Source organism: Octodon degus, unplaced genomic scaffold, assembly GCF_000260255.1.
Source record: "Octodon degus isolate 3935 unplaced genomic scaffold, OctDeg1.0 scaffold00037, whole genome shotgun sequence".
Lineage (NCBI taxonomy): Eukaryota > Metazoa > Chordata > Mammalia > Rodentia > Octodontidae > Octodon > Octodon degus.
In genome coordinates this window covers 1,335,859-1,354,603 of record NW_004524613.1, presented here as the reverse complement: position 1 = coordinate 1,354,603, position 18,745 = coordinate 1,335,859, and the positions used below count along the sequence as shown (strand labels likewise).

The window sequence follows — 18,745 nt, the reverse complement described above, 5'->3', positions numbered from 1 at the left end:
CTCCTCCTCCTCCTCCTCCTCCTCCTCCTCTTCTTTCTTCTTCCTATTATTATTTTGCAGCAGGTCTTTCTAAGTTGTCCAGGCTGGCCTTAACATGAGATCTTCCTGACTTAGTCTTCTGGGATTACAGGTGTGCACCATCGTGTCCAATGATTTTAAAGGGATGAAGATGCCAGTTAAACTACATCCATATACAAATAATAGCACAAGCTAGACTAGCTTAAGCAAAAATGAAATTTGTTATATCACAGGAAGCTCAGACATAAGGTGACACAACCATTGGGTAAGCACCATTATCAATAACTTGTCTTTTCTCCCATTTTTCAACTCTTTTCTTAGCCAGCACTCTCCCTAGCTGCAAAATAGTTGCCACAGATCCAGGTGTCACAAGCTTCAGATGCAGAAAAGGGTCATTTCTTTCATGTATGACTCTTTCTTTCTTGCTTGCTTGCTTTCTAAAAAGAAATATCAGAATTCTTTCCCTGAGCCAACTTTCTCTTGTATTTCATTGGCCAGAAATAATTCATGTACCTAGAATAAACCAATTACAGTAAGGAAAAGAGACCAATGGGCCAATAGGGTTTATGTGGACTGATCAGAACTTTCCCAAGGAAGACAGGAATAGAGAAGAACAAGGAAAGGAACTGCCAACATAGAAAAAGAGGGGAACACTGGGTGGCAATTGCTTTACTTTGTCTAAAATCAAAGCTTAAGAATTTGTTTAAACAGGAAAGTAATTTATTTCCCTTTCACATTCATTAAGCCCTGAGGTAGGCAGGTCACTATTGGTCAAGTATTCTGTGGGTTTTGAGGCCCAGGCTCTGTCACCTCACTGTGCGTGGCTTTTATTCTCAAGGTCATCTCATGATACAAAATAGTTCCTTGAGCTCTAGCCAGCTGTCTGCTTTCCAGTTATGCAAGAAAAAGGAAGAAGTTGCTCCCTACTGCTAAGAAAACTTCTTGAAAGTCATAACTGTTTACCTCCTATTGGTTAAAAGAATAAGTTCCCTGACTACAGAAGAATAGAAATTTGGACCAGGTTCTCCTCCAGCAGAGTGGTGAGTTCTATCCAGGCTGCTGGGAGGAAGAGGAGATGCAAATGGAGAGGAGTCTATAGTTGGCACTTGGGGGCCTCATGTGACTTTAAGAGTTTTGGGGCAGGGATCACCAGGGATGGACAGGGTTTGTATGGAACTCATCTCAACACCAAAGGCTGTTCCCCAATATGGCTGATCTCCTGTGCTGACCAGGGTTTCAGGAGGTGGCCCCACCCACTTTCCAGCCTTCCTCCCTTCTTGAAGGTTTTATAGGGCTGTGAAGTAACCAACAGGGCCATCTTTCACCCCCATTCTCTTGCATGAGTTCTTCTCACTGTCTGGCAGCTCACACATTTTCAGGGTACCCGCCTCCCCTTTAGAACAAGCTCCTTGAGGGCAAGGGCGCCTGTTGACCCATCTCCACATGACTTACCCATGCCATGTCCAGCGCGATGTGAACTGATTGGCTATGCATGGTTTTGGTACCCAGCATAGAGCTCCATTCATGGTTTACGATAATGCTTGTTGCGTGGATCAGTTATAAGAGAGTAAATAAATGAATGAATTTATTTATTCCTGTTGTAGCAGGAACTCACAGGGCCAAACAAGTCTGTTTACATATACAAATACTTACTTTTATTATTAAAAAAGTTTAAAATTTTGTTTCATTATTATTATGTTTTAATGTATTTGATTGTTACAGAGCCTCACTATGCAGCTCAAACTCATCCTGTTTTCAGCCTCCCCAGTGCTGGGATTACAGGCGTGTACCACTAGGCCTGGACTCTGGCCAGCTCAGCCTGCCCTGGAGGCAGGGCTGGTGCAGTGTGTGGAGCTGGGGATCGAACAGCGGTCCCTGCCCTTGCCTGAGCAGGTGCTTTAGTCTGCTGAGCTATCTCACTGGTCCTATTATTTAAAATTTGAACAATATTCATGTGGTTCACAAGCTATGAAAAGCTATGCTGAGGAGAGTCTCACTCTTCTGTTTTATGTCTGGTTCACACCACTTTGACTGTTTCTTAGCTTTCTAGCCATTCATTATGCAAACGTATGCAAATCCATGTGAATGAAACCCACTGCTCCCTTCTAGACCATGCTTAGTGTTGGCAGCTAGAACTAAGCAAGCCAGAGTCGGTGGGGACAAGGCTAGAACACCTGGCCAGGCCATCCTCACTGGCCTTCTCATACAGTCAGTGAGTAGTCAGCTTTCCAGTACTATAAAAAATAACCCTGACTAGAAAAGGTTTATTTTGGCTCACAGCTTTGGAGGTTTTAGTCCATGGCTGGCCATGTGGTGGGGCAGCCTGTTGTAGCAGGAGTACCTGGTGGAGCAAAGCCACCTGCCTTGTGGGGGCCAAAAGGCAAAGAGAGAGAGAGAGAGACTGAAAGGGCTCTGGGTCTCATTATTCTCTCTGAGGGCACCCTCACCCCAGTGGCCTAACTTTCTTCCACCAGGCCCCACTTCCTAAAGGTTCTGCTGCCTCCCAATAATCCCACAGGCTAGGGACAAAGTCTTCAACACAGACTTTTGGGGGACATTCAAGATGCAAGACAGGAAACCCAGTATTCTTATGGGGCACACTGCACATGTTACCCCATCTCTAAATCAGACCCTAAAGCAAGACTCCACTGGGCTCTGGGCTCTGACCTCTCCCTTGGCCTGGGGGAAGAGGTAGCCTAAGTTCCTCAGAGGATCAGAGGGTCAGACTGCCCACTTCCTAAGAATGGGCTTCCTATGGCTACTACTTAGGCTGCTGCTCAGTAGAGTCCCATTAACCATGGGGCATCAGAGCCCAGAGTGGAAACCTTCCTCCCTTTCTAATTGTCCTTCAGTTTAGTATTAAGAGAAAGTCTCCGTTGAATGCTGACACCTCTCCTAACACTTATTTCCCTTTTTAACAGAGAATAGGCCTCCAGAGCCTTGGGCAGGCAACCGGATCTGGCTGGAATTTAATGACATTGTTTTGTTTTCATTGTACTTATTTTTATGGTTACTTTCTATTTATGGCAAGAGACATTGGTTTTCCATTTATGGATGGATCTAAAGTTTCCTTCTGAAATATTATATCTATGTTTTTAAAAGGGGCCCATTTAAAGAAAAAAAATATAATGTAACTGGCAGCAAAGTGGTACCCAGGCGTGGTGGGCTTCGAGGGAGGAAATGCGTCTGGGTCAAGTTGGTGCCAGCAACTGGCCTCTGTCAGGTCCCCTGCCCTGGATGTGCTCTCCCTCCCTCAGCACTGGTGTGTGCCTGCTCTCTCCTCCACTCTCACCCCTTCCTTACCTCCATACCTCTCCTGTCCTTGACATGTCCCACCAACATCACTCTCTGCAAAACCATCTTTTTCTTTTGTTTTGGAAGCAGGGTCTCGGTACTTAGTCCTGGATGGCCTTTAATTTACTATGTAGCCTGGCTGGCCTTGCATTTCCAGTGATCTTCCTGACTCAGTCTTCTGAGTGCTGGACTATAGTACCACCATTCCTGACAAAGTCTTTGAATGTCCCCTGCAGGCTGGCTTAGCTCCCTGTTCTCCAGGGTCCTCTCTATGCTCACATCCTCAACCTGCTTGTGGTGACAGAGGCCCTTGGGTCTGGTTTTTATCAGCCTCTCTCCTTGCCTCCTGGAACCCTCATTTCCTCCCCCCCTGTTTTTTTGAGACAGGGTCTTATTATGTACCCCAGTCAGGCCTCCAACTCAAGGCAATCCTCTTGCCTTAGTCTCTCAAGTGGTGGTATTATAGTCATGTGCTGTTGTATCAGCTTGCATAGTATTTTTTGCATGGTATGTCATTAAGAAATGTTTCTTTAAGAAATGAATGAGTTTGGCCAGGCATAGTGGTACACACCTGTAATCCTAGCACTGAGGAGGCTAATACGGGAGGATCAAGACAAGCTCAAAGTCAGCTTGAGTTCAAGACTAGCTTTCTGGGTTCCCTGAATTCAAAATGAGACACTGTCACAGAAAACCCAAAAATAAATAATAAAAACCTTAAAACAAGAAAAGGCAAAAAGAGTGGGTTTAAATTGGATCTTGTAGAAGCTGTACACCACTACCAATAACAACAGCCAGCCAGGGCAGACTTGCTGGGTGCCAGGCTCTGTGCTGAACAGCTCAGAATCTGGAGCTGACTTCCTTTTCACAACCTGTGGAGGAAGCTATGGTCACTAGCCCCATTTCAGAGATGAGAAAACCAATGATTGGTTTAGAGATGAAGCAGTTTTTCCAAGGTCACAGGACTCAGAAGCCACAGAGCCAGCAGTCCAAAGTGCCCAGTTCAAAGCCAGGGGCACAGCACACAGTTGGAGAGGTGTCAGTGTCACTACATCCTTTGGTAGGATTTCTAGGAGTCCCTGGCCCTCCCGTGAAGGGCAGGGAGCTTAGTTGTCTGTGAGCTTCTTTGGGAGGAGAAACTCTCCTTTTCCCCCCTTGTCTTGTTATTTGTTTTGTTTTATTTGGTGCTAGGACGAAAGCTGGGGCCTCACAATGAACATGCACTCTGCCAGTAAGCTACATCCCCTTTTTATTTTATTTTAATAGGAGTGTGTGTTGGCCCCAAACTCTGAAGCTCAACCAAGCCTCCTGGCTCAGCAGACAGAGAAGCTGGGCGGACAGGGTGCCATGTGCTGCCAAGCCCATCACTTCCATCAAAGCCTTAGTGGGATCTTGAGAAGGGCTAAATGCAAACTGCTCTTTTACATGCAGGGAGCGGTTTGAGGAAGTTTTGGGGGTTTTTTGGGGGAGGAGGGGTAGATTCAATCTATGTTCTAGAAGACCACTTTAGCTATTTGTAGAAGTGTAATGCATAAGAAAAAAAGTTGAAATATCCTTGAAGACCACTAAAAGTGGGTATATGAATTCTGTTAGGGCACCTATGCTGCTGTAAATATGAAGGATGAGTCTCTCCAGGAACACGGGGAGCTACTGTGCAAGATATTGTAAGTAAACAAAGCAAAGGGCAGAAAGTGTGTGTGACAAATTTCTAGCAGTATTTTTATAAAGCAAGAGGGTAAGAGCATAGCTTGAGATGTGCTTCTGTATGCACAGAATGTCTTTGACAACACTCACGTGACAAGAGCCGATGGAAACCCTACCTCACAGGTCTTTCATGGGGGTTAAGTGAGTTCATACTAGATAATTGTCCAGAAGAGGGCCTGGCATGCAGAGAACACTAGGGAAGATTTTGTTGAGTAAAACAGAAGTGGAAGTCCCTTAGGGCAAGGGGACCATGCACTTTATAGATGATGTCCCTAGATTCCTTCTGAATTTGTACCATGGGTGAATAGCATCAGTCTTTTTTTCAAGTTGAAGGTAAACTGATCTGGACGGATAAAAATTCATGGGGGTAGTAGGGCCTGGATCCTACTCAGAACCCCAGGAATGCTGTGTAAGTGTGTCAAAGGCTGTTTGCTGGGGGTGAAAATTGTGAACGGTAAAGAAGGAGGGTGTGCTCACAGAATCGCCCACACCCGGGGGCCCACTATAAAAAGCACACTTAAAAACTCCAAACTGGAACAGTTTTTTTAGTATTATTATTATTATTTTAAATAGCAAAAGCACGTCCCCCCAGGAGGCGGGTTGCAGCTGCAGCGGCTGTTCCCAGGTGATGTCAGCCCTGGCCCTGCGCCAGCTCTGGCCCCTTGGAGACGGTCTTGGGTTCAGCCTGACTGTTTTTCCTTCCTGAGACTTGAAGACACCTTCCTGTCTCAAAGAAAGCTGCCTTCTGAGAGCCAGGGGGGAGCAGGGGAGGTGGGTGGAGGGGGTCTGGGTCGCTGGACGGGCCGGGCTCCTCAAACAGCCCACAGGGGGCGCAAAGCTGCAGCTCCTCGCCCCACCTCACAGGTCCTTCCAGAGGCTGGGGGGAACCTTAGGCAGGGTGATGCTGGGGCAAGGACTTTCCAGCCTCACTCTCTTTCCAATCTCAGGACCCACCCCACTATCTCCAGAGCTAAAACACTTTCCACACTGGATTTTTTTTTACCTGGGATGGACCACTGAGTGGCCTTTCTGGGTCTGTAACAGTTCAGTCACAGCTTCCCTTTTGAGCCACCTAGGACATGGGTAAAATTCTTCCAGGAATAAGGTGATGCAGAGAAGAGGGATGCAAAGGCCTTCTGTCTCTCTACAGTGATAAGTACCCTTTACCCAGCCACCATCAGACGAAGGCTCCGGGCCTACCTCAGTGGCCTCAGATCCTTGCTCACTTAGGCAGCAGAATCAAGAGGCCAGTGGTGCCAGCCCTGACCCAGCACACCTGAGTCCAGATCATGGTTTCTCCTACAGTGCTTGGGTCCACCGGGGCTTCTGGGAAGAGGAGGACAGTACCAGCCCTAAGTCCCTGGGTCAGGCAGGAGTGAGTGAGTTATAGGGCTGCAAAGGCCTAGCACAGATACAGTACCAGCTGTTGTTACCCTCCTCGGACCAGCAAGGCACAGGCTTTGTCCATGGGACCATGTGGCTGCTCTGTGTGCTGAAGCCCTGGGATGACTGAGTTATGTTCAGAGGACATCTAGGGACCTCCAGGCATCTGTTCTTTCAGTGACACATTCCTGCATCCCACACCACAGGGAAACATCTCTCACTCTCTTTGCTTCATTTTAGTATGGAGGACAGAATCCAGGTACTCTGCCAGGAGCCATGGCCCCCACAGCTTTGTGATTTTCTCAGAGCCTGCTTTTCCTGTAAGTTGTGATCACAAGGTCAGGGACCCTATCTGTCCTGTTCCATGCACACTTGTTGATTGACTGAACAGCAGGATGAGCACAATTTCAGCTGGTTTATGCAAGGCAGGCCCAATCTGAGACTCCAAGGCTGTATTCCGTCCTGCATAACTAGTGATAAGGTCCCACAAGATTGTAAACTTTTAACCTTACTGTGTGATTTTTAGTGATATTTTCATTTGTATCATCCTCTGGTGACTGAATGTAGGTGACAAGGGAACATTCTACAGGGCAGGACACAGTGCAATACAATTCCATTTCTCAAGTCAGTCATTTGACCCAAAACACTATAAGATGTTACATGCACTTGTGTGTAAAACCGACTTTTACTAGTGTAATAGATTTTCAAGCTTCCAGCAGAGTGTGTGTGTGTGTGTGTGTGTGTGTGTCTGTGAAGACGGGTGTTTATTGTTATTAAGCAGACATGTAAGTGTTCATATTTGCTTAGTAAACTTAGGTTTGTGTTATTTTAATGTTATGCTATTTGAAAGATAAAGGAAGTTTTGTTACTTATATATATTAACTGTTATACATTTTATATATAGCCCAAGACCATTCCTCCTCAGTCAGCAGAGCCCGGGCAAGCTGAAGTTAGACCCTGAGACCTATGACACTGAACCCTGTGCTGCGCCTCCTGTGAGTTTTGCCTTCTGCAGTGGCCTGCGCCATGCGGTCTGAAGAGAGATCCCTGGGGTTTGAATCTTGCCCTGCCATCCATTTTCTGGCCCTGTGATTCTGAGCTTGGGTTTCTGGTATGGGATGTGGGAAGGTGACAGTACCTGGCTATGTATGCTGGGGGTGGGTTGGGGTCTCCGGTCAGTCATTTGGAACAGGCTGTGGGTTAGTGTGCTTAACAGGGTGGTCGTGAGGGCCCAAGGGCCTCTGTGGCCATCCACTGGCTCGGATCCACCTATGTACTGTTGTTCTTTAACCTCGTCTTTATGTTCCTTATCTATAAAAATAAGGCAGTAATAGCACATACCTAGCAAGCTAGATATGTCCAGCATATAGACTAAGGCATGACATATAGTAGGCCCTCAGAAATGTCAGACATTTTTCTTCTAAGTCTACAGAACCTTTGTATGTTTCACTTGCTTTCCTTCCCCAAACCAGTCTTTCTCAGTTGACAAAGCTCTCTGGTTCACTACGAGCAGGCCATGATATATGAGCAACAGCAAGGCTCAGAGAGGGGCAGACATCCACACTGCATCACACAGGAGCAGTGCTCAACCTAGACCAGGCAAGGTCTTTTGCCTTCCAGCTGGTTCACACTCAACACCACCCCTCCTCTCAGTTTCCAGGCCCCACTGGCCTGGCCTCTGACCCTGGCCTCCTGGGAGGCTGATCCCAGGCCCGTGGGGTCTGTGAGTCTGGTCTAGATTAGACACGCTGAGAAGCAAAGGCTGGCCCCCCAGCTGGCTGCCCAGTGGGACCCGAGCACACAGCTGCTGAGACTCACAGGGACATAAATCATGGTGGCAGGAGACTTGGGGGCCAGCACCACCTTATCCTCCAGGGGGGCATAGGGCCCCGAGAGTCACAGGCAGGGTGCCTCGGTCCCCTGGGGTCTTTTTTGTCCTCTCTTGGGTTGGCCAAGGCAAGGGCGGGTCAAAGAGGGACAGGGACTGGTTTGGCAGCCCTCATATCCTCATACACCAAGGTCCTGGCTTCCTAACTCATCATTTTGCAATCATTCTCAAACATGCAGAGAAGATGGAAAGGAGTGTGGGGAACCCTGGATACCCCTCACTCAGATTCCTCAAATTTACACCGGTCAGTGTGTGCTTTATGTTTCTCCCCCACAGGCATAATATTTATCTTTTCAGATGCATTTAAGAGTACATTACCTACATCATGCTCCTCTATCCCTGCAGAACACTAATTTCTTAAGCACAAGGATATCCTCTTACATAACCACAGAACTGTTAGCAAAGGCAGAAAATTTACCTTTGATACAGTACTTCATTGTCTCAATTCTAATTTTATCAACTGTCCTAGTAATGTTCTCCGTGGCAATCCCCCACCCCCACCCTGTAGTACAGGCTCCGGTCCAAGGTCACACGTTGCATGTAGCTGTGCACTTCCAGACTCTAATATCACAGACGACCCAGGAGCCAAAATGAACAGCAGCAAGAGACACAGGCAGCACAGAAGACATTCACCATTGCGGGTACCTCCCAGGAGTTAGTGCTTTTGTAAACCCTCCATATCATGCTTGCAAGATGATGCATTGTGCTTCAGTACTGGGTGCAGATGGTTAAGAGTTAACTTGCTAAATAGGCTATCGTTTTCAGAACTCTTCTGTGATATTTTTATTTACTACTATTATTTTTTTGTGCTAGGGAGTGAACCCAGGGCCTCATGCATGCTGAAAACATGCTCTATCACTGAGCCATATCCTTAGTTTCATTTTTATTTTTAAACTTATAATAGGAGCTTCATAAAACAGAAGTGGCCTGGGCCAACAAGGGAAGAGCCCTGAACACTAAATAAGCCCTGCTCAGCACCAAATGCTGTGCACCTGTGGCCCACCGCTGTCCCTCTGTTTCCTCATGGCTGTGGGTGACCTCCAAACTTGTGACTGTGGAATTAGAGGACAGAGACTTGCCTGGAAAGGGGGAGGGGAGACCTGGGTTCTGGTGGCCCAGCACGGCTGCACACTTGCCGGGGACCTCAGGCAGGTCTTTTCTTCTGTCTTGTCTCCGTTTCCTCATTGTGAAGTGGAAGCTGATCGTCCTGATCACTGCACTCTCCTGAGCCCTGGGATTTTTCTCCCTGAACAACTTAACTCCTCCGGCTTCAAGCCAGCCTGGAGAAGGCTGGCTGGGGTGTCCCATCCCGGAGACGGGAAGTGTGCCTAGGGGAGGGGCAGCATTAGGAAAATGGCCCCAGAGGTATTGGTCCACAGCTGTGCTTCTCCCAAGTCACATGTGCTGCCTGCTCCTGCAGCTCACGCTCATGGATGTTAACTGTCCATTATCCAGGAAGCCTGCAAGCAGCAGAGTGTAGAAAGGAGCACTATGCAACCAGGAACAGTGGGAACAGCTGTGGGACAGTATGGGTTCTGAGCGGCCCGGAAGGGGGAAAATCTAAGTGCCGAACAGTGCAAAAGGCTATCAGTTGTGTGGAGAAACTCTGGTGTGTGTGTGTGTGTGTGTGTGTGTGTGTGTGTGTTTAAAGTGCCTCTATCTGCAGATCCTCTTTGCAGGAATCCTGGTGAAAAGTAATTGCCTCCAACAACCAGAGCTGAGTGGCTGGGAGGGAAAGAGACTTGTCAGTTTACTTGCTTTTGTGTCTTTGGAATGGTGAACTCTGGGTGTGCATTCTCTGCCTCAAAGGAGGTATGAACAAAAGCTCAGAGCTAGAGGAAGCGCTCGCACCCGGCTCCTGACGGGCTGCTCACTGCATCTTGTGATCCACTTGCTGGGTCCCCAGGCACATGGCGTTGGGAGGAGGGCACTTACACACATGCACTTCTCAGCACTGATGCTATGTGTGGATGAGGGTGTGTGTGTGTGTGTAGCATGCTGTGGTTGTCTTTGGGGTAATTTTTTTTTTTTTTTTTGGTACTGGTGATTGAACTCAGGACCTTGCACTTGCCAAGCAGGCACTATGCTGCTGAGCTATCTCCCCAGCCTCTTTGGGGTGGATTTTATTTCTAGGGTCTCATTCTTTGAACTTTTTACCATAAAGACATCCTCAGGAGACAGGAGCTGCTTTCAGGGAGGGGCCTGGGGGACTGTGTGCTTTTTGCTGCACACTATTTGATACAACTTGAACCACTTGCCCAGCTCCTAAGTGGTCTATTCAAAATTAATGAACAAAGTTAAAAACAAACACTTCTGTTCTACTTGCTTTTGCTGGTTACAGATCAAGCCAGGAAGGTTCAGAGGGGTCAAGAAACAAGTCTCGGGTCACCCAGCAAATCTGTGGTCTGAAGAGAGCCTCCAGCCCAGTGCACCCAAGTATCTGCCCTGCCCCCACTCCCAGGTTTCCTGTCATTGACAAGGTCACAGTCCTCTTCCTGTGGCTTTGCCAGAGGCTGCCTGTACCTGGACCAAAGTAGGTCCAGGGAGAGCAATGTGCTTTCCTAATTAGCTCCCGAAGGGGAAGTGTGGCCCGCTGGGATGCAGGATAAGCGAGGCAGTGTCCACAGGACACTGGGAAGGAGGGGAGGGTGCCTGGAAAGCTCTTCTGGGTTAAGTGGGTGGCTTGAGACTGGCAATTCTGGCAACTCCTTGTTCTCAAAGGGTTTTCATTGGGAGAAAAGGCAGGTGGCCTAAGCTCAGCCCTGTGGGGACTGAGATAGAACCTGGCACACGGGCTGGCCCCATTTGGGCTCATTGGAGGGTCAGCTTCGTGGGAGGAACTGCAAGCACGGACATGCAACCCAACCGCAGAACACCAACATTACAGAAAAATCTTGTTCAGTGAAAATAATAATTAACAACAAGCCTATCTGGCTGGCTGCCTTGGCCTCTCCCTCTGGCCTCAGAGCAACAGGGGACTCCTGGAGTACCAAGGCCTCTTAGGCTCACTGACCAGCCCTGACCCAGCTCTCACCACCAAGGCTGTGGGCATCAATCCAGGGTCCCAGGGACTGGCATTTCACTGGGAAAGGGAAGGAGCTGCTCCGGGCTTGCTTTAAACAGTGGACAGGCCTCAGGGTGTCACCCTGCCATGTGCCTCTGAGTGTCAGTCCTCCAAATCATTTCTGCTGAAACAAGGATAAGAGTGTATACGCACCTTTAGCATACACTCATTTGCATGGAAAACTGCACGACCATATCATATTATTTCTAAGCATCAACAAGGGATGGGCTGGAGTATGTTTGTTCATAAAATGGAAAGATCAGCTAACAGAGGAATCAGGACACTGTTTCCAGATTGATTTGGGGAAATAGCCAGCTAGATTAAGGAAGAAGCAGAAAGTGTGTAAAGTGTCCTGTGCTTTGTGCATTTGCTTGAGTGTTCATAGGGCAGGAGACATCTCAGAACACAGTGACCAGGCAGCCTCTAGGAGGAGAAGTAGTGGCTGGAGGCCAGGGAGACACCACCCTACATGCCTGTACACCTTAATGTTGAACACAGATTTAATCCTTATGCAAAAATAAATAAAATTAGGATTTCTTTCCCCACTGTCCCAGACACAAAGTGGTTGTTCAATGACACTGCACACATCAGGAAGTGGGAGGTCTGGTCACCTCCACTTCTGTCTTGGCCTGCCTGGATACCAGTCTCTAACCCACTACTCCAGGGCTGGCATTCCCTGACACTTGGTGTCCCCTTCTAGGTCCTGCAAGGGGCCATCTCCAACTGCTGCTGTTCATAGGCCCTTCCCTTCCTCAGCTGGAAATGACATCTCTTATTTAAAAATACTTTTATTTCAAACCCCACCAACTCTCTCTCTTTCATGCACACGCATACTCATGCACACACACGCACAACCTCTACAGGTCACCAAGTCTTTGGTTTTTCCAATGTCTCTGAGCAGCTAGGCCCGTGTACGCTGGAAGGGTCCTCACAGGTCTCCAGGGTGGGATGGAGATGTTCCAGGGGCCTCCCCCAAAAGACCCTGGGCCCATGCCATTGTCTTCTGGTCCCTACAGAGAAGCGATGGGTCTGATGTCATCTGGGGTCTTTTCCCCTGCCCAGCCAGTAGCTGGCTTCCTTCTCCAGAGTCCTACTTGGAACAAATGCTGCAGTGGCTCAGGCTCATCTCCGTGGCCCTCGAAGCGGGGTCACTCCCCTCACTTTCAAGCAGCTACCTCCCAGGTCACGACGGCCAACCTACAGGGAGAGAAAGAGGTATTAGGAGGATGGGTCAGGTCACTAGGAACACAGGCACTGTCTAGAAGCAAAAACTAGGGCAGGATGGAGCAAATACTCTCATGTATTGTAATTCCCAGACAAGAACATACAGGAAATTGGGTGTCTTCAGAGAACACAAATTTGATGATGGGGAGACAGGATGGGAGAGAGACCTTTTCACTTTATGTACTCTTTTATCTTTTCCTTGTCTTTGCCGAGTGATCATTCTTTTTTTTTTTTTGAGCTTTTTATATCATGTGTCTTCAGATCTTCACTGATTTGAGAAGTTAACAGGTAATCTTATTCCTTTTTCATCACTGTGACAAAATACCTGGCACCCACACTTAAAGGAAGAAAGTTGATTTTGGCTTACTGTAGCATGCAGGCTGCAAGGCAGAATGGTATCACAGAGGGGTCTGGCAGAAGATGCCCACCTCAGGGCATCTAGGGAGCAGAGAGAGAAGGGAAGAGGCAAGGAAGGCTGCGTGGTCAGTACCCTGCCTCTTCTGACCAGAACAGACCTACCAGCAATGTAGTTATAAATCCTGTAATCAGGTGACCTCCCAGGAGTCCTGTGTACGACCCCATGAGGCTTTATGGGGACAAATAGATATAAACTGTAAGCCTAATATGCTCAAGACAGGGCTGTAGTTCATATATCTCACTGCAAGCAGTTCTGAATTGAACTGGATCATTTCCTCTGGCTTGAACTGAGACTGTTCTTTTCTTTTCTTCTTTATTTATTTTTTTTGTATTTAGGACAGGGTGTACAGGGTGTTCAGGGTCTCACTGTATAGATCGGACTCGTAGTGATCTTCCTGTTTACAGGCTCCCAAGTGCTGGGGGGAGTGCGCCACCATGCCCAGTCTTAATTGCCCGGGGGCGGGGCTGGCATGGCAGGCCTGGGATCAAACTCCCAGCCCCTGTGTCTGCCTAAGCAGGCGCTTTAATTCGCTGAAGCTATTTGAATTTTTTTTTTTTTTTTCAGAACCGGGGATTTAACTCAGGCCCTTGCACGTGCCAGGCAAGTGCTTATTCTACTGATCTATCTCTTTGGTCCCTTCGTTGAAGGCCCTCCCTTTTTTTTTTTAATTTTAAAAAATCTAATTTTAGCCAAGTGTGGTGGTACATGTCTGTAATCCCAGTAGTGAGAGAGGCTGAGGCAGGAGAACCACAAGTTCAAATCTCCTCTGGGCAACTTAGCAAGACAGCTTTCAAATAAAAAATGCTCAAAATGGCTGGGGATGTAACTCAGTGGAAGGGCACCCCTGGGGATGGAACTCAGGTGAACCCACAACAATTCAGGTCTGGGCATGGCCTGACTGAGAAATTGTTACAGTAGAGCAGGATTTCTGGCTTCCCTCCTCCACGGGGGGGTATTCCCTTTGCTGGGAACATGCTCTCAGGTCTTTTACCTAAAGGAAGGGTCTTCTACTGAAATTGCCTAGTATGTCCTGCCTTTTGGGGACAGTCCCTGTGATACAACCCAGAAGGAGCAGACAAGGTCTCTCCTTCGTTCCCCATCGGGCCAGAGTGCTGGGAGTGGTAGTGGTAGGGAGAAAGCAACTCCGTGGTTTGTAACTCCACGGTCCCTTCCCAGTCCAAGACTTGACACAGAGCAAGTGCCATTTAATGCTGCTTGAGGACACTGGAAGATGAGCTCATGGTGGTCCCTGAGGCTACCTGCCCCTCATTCCTCAGGGGCAGTCTCTGATAGCCCTTCTGCCAGTACTCTCAGATTGTACACGCAGGCTTCATCTTCCTCATAGATCAGAGAAGTTGCACCATTATAGCACCCCTCTTTGGAGGTCTCTAGCCTCAGATGGGCAGCCCAGAGGCTCTTGGCCAGTTGGTGAAATAGCCTGGCTGGAAATCTATGTTGTCCAACAAGCTGTCTTGCTTCTAGGACACTAAAGTATCTGAAACATGACCGTGAATGCTCTGTGCCCAGAATGCAGCCTGGAGAAGAGGGAGCGGCAGCTTTCTCAGCCCAACAAGGGATGTCACAGACCATCTGGACACCCTGCCTCTGCCTCTGCCCCCCTCCATCCCGGGCCCAGGTTGGGGCAGATCCATCCAGATGTGGCCCAGCCTCCCTTGAGGCTCTCTGGGCCCAGGGACAGCATGTTCACTCACAGGCAGGGCTATTTTGAGGGCTGAGGCCATGGTCCCAGCTGAGCCTTGGGCTTGGGCTTCTCAGACAAACTCTGGCAGCGGAGGCTGAGAAGGAAGGATGGGGCAGGGGAGGGGGTGTAGGGTTGGGACTGGGGATAGAAAATGGGCCTCTCCACTTCCTGTCTTTAAATCCTAGGGAAACCACCTACACAGTGTCTGGTGGTCATCTGGACACCTGGATCCCATGAGAATGCTGGGACTCTCCACCTTCCTGAACCTGTTTCTTCATCTAGGAAATGGTGACAAATGGTTGTAGCTACTGATCTAGACAGGGCCAAATGTGTAAACTGCCACGAACCTTTAGAAGAGATCCTGACCAGTCCCCAGTTTGTACCCCATGAAGTCAGGATCAAGAGCGTTTGTGAAGCACTCTGGCTAGGGCTCAAGTCCTGGCCTGCAGGCCCTGCTCTGCACCAGACTTTAGGCAAGGAACTGCACCTCACTGAGCATGAGTTTTTTCACCTGTAAAGTGAAGTAACTTGAGTTTCTTCACCTGTAAGGTGATTTTTAAGGGGCTCAAGTTAACATGGTCACACAAGCTAATGGGTAAAACTCCAAGCACATCATAGGGAACAGAGCAAGTGTTCAGTAAGCGTTCACAGTATGGTTGTCCGCATTGTCTGGTGATGGGATCTTCTGGCCCCTGCTATGCGCCCCTACCACGTCTGCTTCTGAGCTGGGCACAATAGAGGTCAGCCTCGCCAGAGGATACAGTCTAGCCCCTACCCCCAGGATAAAAGGGAAACAGGGCAGAGACAAAACCTGCCTTTCCCTCTCCCACACACTGCTCTTACCACAGAGGCCATCCCTCAGGCCCTATAAACAGCAAGGTGTTCTGGGAAACTTTCCATAGAGACCCCAAACCAGACTGGCCAGGGAAGGAGGGAGTAGTGACTCAAAGTGAAGGGACAGGGTGTGGGACTTTGGGGCTTCCCACACCTCAGAGCTCAGAGGACAGCAGGGGTTCCCCAAGACAGTTTTCTTCTAGCTGAGTCCTGGAGGGGCCAGTGCTGGCGAGGATCACCTCTCTCATTATTCCCAGAGGAGCCATGGCTTTGCACATGGCTTCTACAACCTTATTTGGTTGGGTTCTTAGTCCCATACATAGATCCCAGGGACACAGCCAGCCCAAGCAGGGCCCCATGAGCCAGGGGCCTGAGACCCACAGAGAAGCCCCCAGCCTGCTTGGTGTGGGGATGGGCCTGTGACAGACAGCCCTTCTCACCAGGCCCTTAATATCGCTAGACCCCTTTCCAATCAGGCAGGCCTGAGTGAGGATGCTGTTCCATCACTGGATCAGGGATGGGAACAGCCATAGTGCTCTTGTCCTACTTGCTGAGGAATCGCAGTGATAACTCATGAAGAATGCTGAGCACAAATCTGTGCTCAGGAAGACGGTGTCATTGTCACTGCCAATCTGCATCTCTATACTCCCACCATCTTTAACTTCTTCCTACTTCCTTCTCTCAGCCATGATTCTGGCCCCCAGCTACTGGTGTGGGCTCCTAGAACACTTTTCCCTCTCCCTCTCTTTGCAATTTCCCAAGGAAGCCCCTCAGCTTTGCCCTGGGTCCGGGCTTCCTCTGGGTTCTGACAGTCCCTTTGTGACATCCTCTTCTCATCTCCATCAGACCACAAAATCCTTGTCTTCATCACCCTGTTCTGCCCCTGACACATCAGTGGAAGCACCTGGCTTGGCTAGCACCCACTGCCTGCTTCTCCAGGTCCATTCTCAGCGCCAACAGAAGCCAGCTGCTGGGTTTTCAAGGTTGCCAAGCTGAATGCAGCAGAGAAAGGCAGTCAAGGAGGGACCAGGCAGCCTTTTCATCACTGGCTGTATGTCTGAGGGCTCAGCCCTGGCTTCCCAGCCCAGCCAGGCACTGTCAGGGACCCACAACAGGAAATGGCAAAGGGTACAAATCAGAGCCTAAGAAGATTAATGCAGGAAACTGAGGCAGCCAAGGGATGAGAAGCCAGTCTAGAGGTCTGACGAGCTAGAGTGTGGGGTGACGCCAATACAGAGAGGCCTCCCCAGCTTGGGTTGAAGCAGAGGGAATCTACAGCAGCCATGAGGATGAAAGTCTGGTGGAGTCAGGGGCCCTGAGTGCAACTTTCCTTCCTCCCCAGCAATAACCTTCCATGGGACACCAAAAGCTGGGCAGAACTCTGTGAGCATGTTTCCCAGATGTAAGTGGTAGCTGCTAAAACCCACTGCTGTCACAGTGGTAGGTTTTTCCTTTCCGTAGAAAACTGCAGGTCAGAAAAGGGGAGTGGTTGGGCATGAAGCAGGTTATTCGGGGCCTGTATAAGTTTTCAGCCAAGAGGATCCTGGGCAGCCTCTGCTGTTACCCAGCTGCTACCCAACTCCTCAGGCCTGGTTCACCCCTCACACAGGACACAAAGCCAGAGCTTAACTCCAGCTCTGTCCAGCTGCTCCAGGAGTGTCCTGTCCTCCATCCTTTCAGGGGACCCCCTGCTTCATCCTTCTGCTCATCAGTTGGGTTCAAGCTCTGGGCTGACAGTATGTGCTCCCATTTCTCCCGGGTCTTCTGCTCTAGGGTCAGTTCTGAGGATGAGGGACAAGTGAAGACCAGGTAGCTCAGCAACCCCAGAGCCTGAACCTTGTACATGCAGGCTGGGGATTACATCTCCCAGGGCCTAAGTCCTCCTCCTGACAAATGCAGGGGAAAAGCTAGATGAAGGCCACAAAGTGCATGGAGCACAGAGAAAGGAGGCGCTCTGCAAGCGAGGTCTGACTTATTCTATCCTCACCTCTCATGCGGGAGGAAGGACATCTCAATAACCCTTTAGCTGGAGCGGTATCCGGTATCCATCAATGAGCAATTAAATTGGAGCCAAGTTCAGGGATTCTCTGCACCCTTCTGTTTGGAGAACAGGAGGCTAGTGGTTCTGTTGCGCGCCACACTAACCCTAGTCGCTTCGCCTTGGCTCCACTGGGGTCTCCGCACCTCCAGCTCCCCGAGGGGCCCCATTCCCGTCAAGCCCAGCTCCGCGGTCGCAAGCACGGTGCACTCACCCCCTTGCGCTGGTTGCTGAGGCAGAAGGTGCAGATGGAGCGTGGCTGGCGGCCGTCGGCGGCGGCGGGGACGGAGCTCTTGGCGCTGCCAGCCGCACGGAAGCACGGCTGCCCGTCGTCGGCCGCGTCGCCCAGCAGCAGCACGTTGGCTAGATGCGCGATGTAGCTGGACGCCAGGCGCAGTGTCTCGATCTTGGACAGCTTGCGGTCCACCGGCTCGGTGGGGATAAGCGTGCGCAGCGCCGTGAAGGCAGTGTTTACGCTCTGCGTGCGGTCCCGCTCCCGCGCGTTGGCCGCCTGCCGCTGCCGCACCACCACCACGGGGCCCGCGCCACCGCCCGCCCGTCGCCCGCCCCCGGAGCCGGGGCCGCGCCGCGCCGCCTCCAGGCCTTCACAGCAACCGAACGACTGGTCTGACGCGTCGCTTTCGCTGCGGTTCTCCTCGTCCTCGCTCAGCAGCCTCACGTCCGGGTACAGCACGTGCGCGCCGACGGGGCGCAGCAGCGCGAACGCCATGGGCGCCCAGCTGCGTCCTCCCCGCGCCGCGTCCCTGCGCCTGCCGCGCCCCGCCGTGCGCTCCCGCGCGCTCCCACGGCCTGCCAGCCACTGCCTTATAGCCAAGGGAGGGGCCAATCACAACGCGGCCCTAGTAGGGGGCGGGGGCTCCGCCGGCCAATGGGGAGGTGCTGTCCGCTCCTCTGCCAATGGCAACGCGCCGCTCTCCTCCAGGTTGAAAGCGGCTAGCGAGCGGGTGCCCCACCCCGAGGGGCTCGGATTTCTGAGGGTGAACCGGGTAAATGCTGGAGGTCTGGGTGGGTGGAGTGTAGCTCAGCTCCGGACTCTGACCGAGAGCAGGTCGCTTTTTCTAGGTTGACCTGTGACCTCATTTGGGAAGTGAAGTCATCCAGCCCTCTGATTCTGATCTTCTGGTTCTCCAACTTGTGCATAAGAACCAAAGGGGCTTTTT

At 50.2% G+C, this 18,745-nt stretch overlaps 1 protein-coding gene across 2 annotated transcripts; it reads right to left on the bottom strand.

Annotated features, from left to right (window-relative positions):
• Positions 1-12,012: 12,012 nt before the first annotated feature.
• Positions 12,013-18,349, bottom strand: Tcf15 (transcription factor 15). Of its 2 annotated transcripts, XM_023714740.1 has the most exons (3): positions 17,779-18,349; positions 15,185-15,234; positions 12,013-12,545 (listed from the first exon to the last, which is right to left on the bottom strand). In XM_023714740.1, the coding sequence occupies exons 1-3, from the start codon at positions 18,292-18,294 to the stop codon at positions 12,512-12,514; spliced, it is 600 nt and encodes a 199-aa protein (XP_023570508.1). In that variant the 5' UTR covers positions 18,295-18,349; the 3' UTR covers positions 12,013-12,511. The 2 variants fall into 2 exon arrangements, with proteins under 2 accessions (XP_023570508.1, XP_004630826.1); XM_004630769.3 differs by lacking the exon at positions 15,185-15,234.
• Between the last annotated feature and the right edge of the window lie 396 nt (positions 18,350-18,745).